This window comes from Littorina saxatilis, linkage group LG11 (assembly GCF_037325665.1).
Source record: "Littorina saxatilis isolate snail1 linkage group LG11, US_GU_Lsax_2.0, whole genome shotgun sequence".
Classification (NCBI taxonomy): domain Eukaryota; kingdom Metazoa; phylum Mollusca; class Gastropoda; order Littorinimorpha; family Littorinidae; genus Littorina; species Littorina saxatilis.
The window spans coordinates 33,582,574-33,590,337 of record NC_090255.1 but is presented as its reverse complement, the minus strand read 5'-3'; the positions used below and the strand labels follow the sequence as shown (position 1 = coordinate 33,590,337).

The window sequence follows — 7,764 nt, the reverse complement described above, 5'->3', positions numbered from 1 at the left end:
AACTGTATGCTTGTGTCACTGCAGAAGAGTGAAGAGAAGGGGAGAGCGTCATCACTGTTTGATGGAGATGGAGAGGGAGATGACCTCTTCGCTGCTGTGGCTGCACCCAAAGACACGTAAGACCCTGTGTGGGTGTGGTGCGTTGGGTTGCATGTGTGTGCCCATGTGCACAGGTGTGTAATGCACTGCTGGTGAGGTGTTTGATGTTTGGAAATGATGGCAGAGATTCTTGGGGGTGGGGGGGGGGGGGGGAGGGAGGGGGGGAGGTGTGCGTGTGACCTTTTTGTTGTTCTATCTTTGGTGTGTTTTTCTGTTGGTTGAGTTTTGCATGTTTTGTGTGTGTGCGTGTGTGTATCTGTGTAGTGTTTCTGCCTGTCTGCATATATATGTGTATCAACCTTCTTTTTACATTTAGTCAAGTTTTGACTAAATGTTTTAACATAGAGGGGGGAATCGAGACGAGGGTCGTGGTGTATGTGTGTGTCTGTCTGTGTGTGTGTGTAGAGCGATTCAGACTAAACTACTGGACCGATCTTTATGAAATTTGACATGAGAGTTCCTGGGTATGATATCCTCAGACGTTTTTTTCATTTTTTTGATAAATGTCTTTGATGACGTCATATCCGGCTTTTCGTGAAAGTTGAGGCGGCACTGTCACGCTCTCATTTTTCAATCAAATTGGTTGAAATTTTGGTCAAGTAATCTCCGACAAAGCCCGGACTTCGGTATTGCATTTCAGCTTGGTGGCTTAAAAATTAATTAATGACTTTGGTCATTAAAAATCTGAAAATTGTAAAAAAATTATTTTTTTTATAAAACGATCCAAATTTACGTTCATCTTATTCTCCATCATTTTCTGATTCCAAAAACATATAAATATGTTATATTTGGATTAAAAACAAGCTCTGAAAATTAAAAATATAAAAATTATGATCAAAATTAAATTTTCGAAATCAATTTAAAAACACTTTCATCTTATTCCTTGTCGGTTCCTGATTCCAAAAACATATAGATATGATATGTTTGGATTGAAAACACGCTCAGAAAGTTAAAACGAAGAGAGGTACAGTAAAGCGTGCTATGAAGCACAGCGCAACCGCTGCCGCGCCAAACAGGCTCGTCACTTTCACTGCCTTTTGCACTAGCGGCGGACTACGTTCAGTTTCATTCTGTGAGTTCCACAGCTTGACTAAATGTAGTAATTTCGCCTTACGCGACTTGTTTTTTTATTGTTATGTGTAAATGAGTATTTTCATGTTTGTCAAATTGTAAGTATTGTCCCTTGCCTAAGACTCAGATAAACCGTGTGTAGAAAAGTGTTGTACAAATTGAAACCTCCCTTTTAGCTAAATAACTTCTTCTTCTTCGTTCGTGGGCTGAAACTCCCACGTACAGTCGTGTTTTTGGCACAAGTGGAATTTTACGTGTATGACCGTTTTTTACCCTGCCATTTAGGCAGCCATACGCCGTTTTCGGAGGAAAGCTAAATAACTCATTGTTGTTCTCTCTTCAGGGGAAAGAAGAAACCTATAGGAGGAGTGTCATTGTTCGGTGGGGCGGATGTTCTGGGCATCAAGAAGAACAAAGAACCGGAGGCTGAGAAGGTAAGTCTTGTGTTTCTTCATCTTTGATAGTGCTTTAAGTATCAGAGTTTGTTTCAACAGAAAATTTCTAATACTAGATCAGTTTTTGTGTGCAAATACTAGAAAGGAAGTCACCAACCCAACTTTTTTTGTGGTGTGAAACTGGGGACGCCAAGGACTTCAACTTTGGATAATACCGTACTTTCCGGGTCATAAGGCGCGACTTTTTTCCTCGAGTTCGACCCCTGCGTCTTGTATAACGAAGCGCCTAATCCGTGTATGAAATACGAAAAAATCAAAGAGACCGCTTGAGTACCAGTCAAACAACTTGTGATAATGCATGTTTCAGCTACTAGGTACTGCCCTGCCTTTGATCTGGCCGCACACACAGATTTCCACTCTGTTAAACTCGGTCACTGACCGGTCACTGACCCCGATGCAGGAAGTGTTTCCTCTCTCAGATATGACAGGGGAACCACCTCTCATGGCAAAAACTGGGTCATTGACCCCTGGGAAGAAGGTCGTGTCTTTTAACAAGGCCACCCAGCTATCACAATGCCTTTGATCTGGCCCACACACAGAGCACACATATTTTCACTCAGTTAAAGTCGGTCACTGACCGGTCACTGACCCCGATGCAGGAAGTGTTTCCTCTCTCAGATATGACAGGGGAACCACCTCTCATGGCAAAAACTGGGTCATTTTGGTGCGCCCTATCGGCCCCCTGCGTCCAATGGGTGACTGGATTACAATTTTTTTTAAAAAGAAGGGGGTGCGTCTTAGATAACGAAGCGCCTTGTCACCCGGAAAGTACCGTAGTCAAAACTTGTATCACGAGTTCATCAAATTTGCAGTAGAAACTAAATCGTAGCAAATACATCCCTGTATTAAAATCAGGATTTTTCTGTGACAGAAGGAAGAGCCCTCCTCTCCCCAGCCACCCCCACCGACAGCAGCTAAGGCCAGCCCGCAGAAGAAGATGTTGTCATTGTTTGACGACGATGCAGAGGAGGGGGGAGACTTGTTTGGCGCTCCCACCAGCAAACCTGCTGCTGACGACAAGAGAAAAGATGTGAGAACAGAGAGAGATGGAGAGAGAACTGAACTGAACTTTATTTTACAAGGATAAAGATTTAAGGCTGGGCCTTTTCTTACACAATATCCTTGAGAGAGAGGGAGAGGGAGAGAGAGAGAGGGAGAGAGAGAGAGAGAGAGAGAGAGAGAGAGAGAGAGAGAGAGAGAGAGAGAGAGAGAGTGAGAGAGGTAGAGTGAGAGTGAGAGAGAGGGAGAGGGAGAGAGAGAGAGAGGGACAGAGAGAGGGAGAGGGAGAGAGAGAAAGAGAGAGAGAGAGAGAGAGAGAGAGAGAGAGAGAGTGAGAGAGAGAGAGAGAGGGAGAGTGAGAGAGAGAGAGAGGGAGAGGGAGAGAGAGAGAGAGGGACAGAGAGAGGGAGAGGGAGAGAGAGAAAGAGAGAGAGAGAGAGAGAGAGATCTTTATTTACAAGGGTTGTGTAATTAGCATAGAAGCAAGCTTTTTGAGCCAGCCCTCGCCCTGAGAGGGGAACTCAAAAAGGAGAGAGTTGGTTGGTTCGTTGGTTGTTTTTCATGTACCTTCAACCTATTGGCTATTTGGGACGGATTCAATTTAGTTTCCTCTCTCGGAGGGAGGGAGACAGGCAGATAGGGAGAGAGAGAGAGAGAGACAGGAAGGAGTTGGGGGGAGGGGAGAGTCTGTTTGTGTGTATGAGTTAAGTGAAAGAGAATTGAATGCTTGATTGTGTGTGGCTTGTGCCTGCAAGTATTAATGAATGTGTGCATGTGCATGAATTAACGTGTGTGTGTGTGTTTCACAGTTTGATCTCATGGATAAGTTACTTAGGCATAGGACATAAAAACGCAAGTCAAAAGTATTTGTAGGTAAACAACAATATTGAAGTCTGTTTTATGCTGTCCTGTTTTAATTTTTGTTTTGTGTTATTTGTTTGTTTATTTATTTTGTTATTCATTTTGTTTTGTTGTTGTTGTTGTTGTTGTTGTTTTTTATTTGCATTGTTTTCCTACAGATTGCAGACGTTTGCTTTGAGAGTTTGCATGGTAGCACTGAATTCTGTGCAACTTTCATAACAATTTTCCTTGGGACAAAAAACATGACTTGAGGTTAAAACATTTGTCATTTGTGTTGGCAGCGATCATCCAATAGAAGAAAGAGCTGTTGTTGATGATTAGTATTTATAGGGGGGCAAGGAGAGGGCTGCAAGCCAGTAGAACGAGCTGCAGAGTCTGTTCTTCCTCGCCACAGTCACACAGAAGTTTAGGTGCAATGCCTATCAGAGTTCCAACAGTAAAGAGCTGTTAGTGTTAGTGATGATTCATATTTTCAAAGGGAAACGAATGTGGTTTGTTTTCGTCAGAGATCCAAAAGTAAAGGGCTGTTAGTGACGTTTCATATTTTCAAAGAGAAACTAATGTGGTTTGTGTCGTCAGAGATCCAAAAGTAAAGGGCTGTTTGAGGACGAGGATGTTCTGTTCGGCACACCTGAGGATGCGCCTCCTGTGGACATCTTCAGCAAAACTCCCCCTGCACCTATACAGGTAGCCACTCGTAGTTGTACTACAGAGTTGGGAGTTCTTAGCAGGGGGAGGGGGGGGGGGGGGGGGTTATTCCTAGACCCCTTTGAAGGTGATTTCTTCTTTTTTGTTTTTGACTTAAGAGTAACACTCCTGACATAGCCAAACTTATCATTTCACCATCCCAAAAGTGTCTGTCGAGGAAGGGTCAGTTTAACACTTTTATTTTATTCATTTTTTGAGTTGGCTTGTTTAGCCTTTTAGATGTGTTGACTAACTTTTAACGTTTTGGTATTTTTAACATGTAATATTTTAAGGCTTGTTTAATTAAACCTTTTGTCTGTGATGTTTTAACAGGTTTTCTAATATGTTCAGTTTTGGCTGTTTTTAAACTTCTAATTTTTGTTAATTGCCTCCTAGGTTGTATGTTAATTATCTAACTAGTTAAAGGCACATACAGCCCTTCCTGTGAAAACAGTTCTCACTCATCTGCTCACTATCTCAGATCTAGCCAGGCTTTTACAGGGGGAAAGAACAGCCCTCCACTTGGACATTTACGCACAATCAACATCCAGACATTTTCCTGTCCAGAGTGGGAATTTGTTTAATGAATTCATTTCTTTGAGGCCACCGGTGTACAAAAAGAAGTTTGTTTGTTTGTTTGTTTGTTTGCTTAACGCCCAGCCGACCACAAAGGGCCATATCAAGGCGGTGCTGCTTTGACATATAACGTGCGCCACACACAAGACAGAAGTCGCAGCACAGGCTTCGTGTCTCACCCAGCCACATTATTCTGACACCGGACCAACCAGTCCTAGCACTAACCCCATAATGCCAGACGCCAGGCGGAGCAGCCACTAGATTGCCAATTTTAAAGTCTTAGGTATGACCCGGCCGGGGTTCGAACCCACGACCTCCCGATTACGGGGCGGACGCCTTACCACTAGACCAACCGTGCCGGTCACAACAAAGAGAAGTCGGAGTGTTGATTTTTTGTATGCATCCAAGTGGAGGCTGCTGATAGCCTCATCCCATGTAAAAGGCTGGTCAGATCTGAGATGGTGAGCTGCATCGTTTACACGGGAAGGCGGGCGGGGATGTAGCTCAGTCGGTAGCGCGCTGGATTTGTATCCAATTGGCCGCTGTCCGCGTGAGTTCGTCCCCACGTTCGGCGAGAGATTTATTTCTCAGAGTCAACTTTGTGTGCAGACTCTCCTCGGTGTCCGAACACCCCCGTGTGTACACGCAAGCACAAGACCAAGTGCGCACGAAAAAGATCCTGTAATCCATGTCAGAGTTCGGTGGGTTATAGAAACACGAAAATACCCAGCATGCTTCCTCCGAAAGCGGCGTATGGCTGCCTAAATGGCGGGGTCAAAATGGTCATACACGTAAAAGCCGGGGGAGTTTCAGCCCATGAACGAACAAACAAGGGAAGGACTGTGCCTTTAAGGTCAAAGTACAGTGGAACTCCCTTTTCAAGACCTCCACAAATCTGAGAAAATCAGGTCTTAAAAAGGTCAGGGACTCTTAAAATGGGGGTACATTTACAGAGGTTAAAGAACGGAAAATCTGAGAAATCATTCATTCGCTTGCGGCTTCGTGGCAGGCGGAAAAAAAAATCAGCCAGATAAGTTTTCATGATTAATTGTTTGTCTGTGCACCGTTGGGTCGATATATCTGTGAATGTATTGTTTTGTCAATAGCAAACGTTCCAACAACCTACCTTTCTTGTTTTTTGATTGAGAAATAGGGTCTTGATAAGTAGCGACTGTCTTAAAATGGGGGTCAATTTACGGAGGTTATGAACAGAAAATCTGAGAAACAGGGTCTTAAAAAGGAGGGAGTCTGAAATTGGGGGGGGGGGGTCTGGGGTGTTGCAGGTAGCTCTGTTTCCTCCTTGGGGATGAAGCTACCAGGGGAAGGGATTGTGTTGGAGGTGCGGGTAGAGGGGTAGCCCTCCCGGTGCTCCCCCTTGGACCTCCCTAGTCTAGGACCCTGGGTCTTCGCGAGGTGGCCATTGTGGCGTAATCCCTCCGGACTAGCATAACGTTTCCCTATTCCAAGACCGACCGTGCGTGGTCTATGACCACATCCTCTACGAGGTGACCCTATCAACTAGGCAGCGCAAGCCCCTAGGCGAAACACGGCGGATCTAGAGGAGAGAACCTCGATAAAAAATTTGAGCTGCCATGAAGACGGAGCATGTTGGCTGAGGACAGCGGGCAGACCTCCTGTGCCGACACCCATCTACAGGAGAAAACCAGGCATGCACGCATCAAACCCAACATGGCCATACAAACGGATATTCGACGGTATGGTGCTCTAATATCCGGGAACGTAGAAGAAGAGAAGAAGGGGGGGGGTCTGAAATGGGGGGGTCTGAAATGGGGGGGTCTTAAATGGGGGGGTCTGAAATGGGGGGGTCTTAAATGGGGGGGTCTTAAATGGGGGTTCCCCTGTAGTGAATATTAACACAGATGAATTTACCATATTGACAGAAAGCCAAAGCGGCAACACCAGTAGTGACACCAAAAAAGGAAACGAAGCCGGCGTTAGCAGCTCAACCGTCTAACTTGTTCAGCAATGATGATGAGGATGAGGATCTTTTTGGCTTTTCTGCAAAGGTATAAATGTTATTTATGCATCAAGACAAAAAACATGGATAAGGACAAGAAATAGGGGTGGGGGGGGGGGGGAGGGGTGGGGGATAAAGTTGTTTATCAAGGCTTTAATGTTTGTTTGTTTGTGTGTTTTTGCATCACCTGACTTATCAAGTAACCATTAGTACTGAGTGGTGTTCGGATGTGTGGCCTTTCTTGTACTTTCTTTGCCTTGTCTTTCTACATTTTTCGTTTAATCCTTACTTTAACTGAAGTGCGTTAACTTTACTGAACTTTAAAGCATTGTGACCCTGTTATTTCTCACTTACTAGCGATACACAAGAGTGTTCCATTATTTCAATCCTCTCTCCTGTTTTGTTGTTGTTGATTTTTTTGTTTGGTAAAGGACGGCAGGGGGGTTGTTTCCAGTACTGGTACGTGTAGTGTCAAACAAGCAGTATTTGTTGTCATCGTAAACAGGAAATTGAGTATTGAAAGTAAATAGTGACCCATTTTCTTATCAAGAAGTTTGTGGTTTTGTCATTTTTCATCAGGATCGATCAAGGACGATGTCAGTGGAGGGAGCCACCACTACAGAGTCTTCTGATGCAGTTGCTGAGGAGCAGGTGGGGAAACTGTGTGTGTGTGTGTGTGTGTGTGTGTGTGTGTGTGTGTGTGTTTGTGAGTGTGTGTGTGTGTGTTTGTGAGTGTGTGTGTGTGTGGTGTGTGTGTGTGTGTGTGTGTGTTTGTGAGTGTGTGTGTGTGTGTGTGTGTGTGTGTGTGTGTGTGTGTGTGTGTGTGTGTGTGTGTGTGTAAAATAAAACTTATTTTGTCACAAAATTCCCCATGTTGTATGCACAGTGTCGCATATGATATCATGTAATTATGCAGTACAGCCTTTACAATTTGGTAGAAATAGGCATTTAGCCATGGTCTCTCCCAAGATACGTTGTGCCAAGTAGTTGCATTTGCATTTTAATGCCGGCTCGGTTGTTATCTTAATTTAGAGGATG

At 44.3% G+C, this 7,764-nt stretch overlaps 1 protein-coding gene across 4 annotated transcripts in view; it reads left to right on the top strand.

Annotated features, from left to right (window-relative positions):
- The window catches only part of LOC138980283 (WASH complex subunit 2-like), an 84,761-nt gene that overhangs the window by 60,119 nt on the left and 16,878 nt on the right, over positions 1-7,764 (top strand). For 3 of the 4 annotated variants that reach the window (XM_070353147.1, XM_070353146.1, XM_070353144.1), the window contains 6 exons: positions 25-116; positions 1,514-1,604; positions 2,497-2,655; positions 4,065-4,172; positions 6,650-6,775; positions 7,306-7,377. In XM_070353147.1, the coding sequence (XP_070209248.1) occupies positions 25-116; positions 1,514-1,604; positions 2,497-2,655; positions 4,065-4,172; positions 6,650-6,775; positions 7,306-7,377 (648 nt within the window). The remainder of the gene's footprint in view (positions 1-24; positions 117-1,513; positions 1,605-2,496; positions 2,656-4,064; positions 4,173-6,649; positions 6,776-7,305; positions 7,378-7,764) is intronic. The other variant, XM_070353148.1, reaches the window with a different exon arrangement.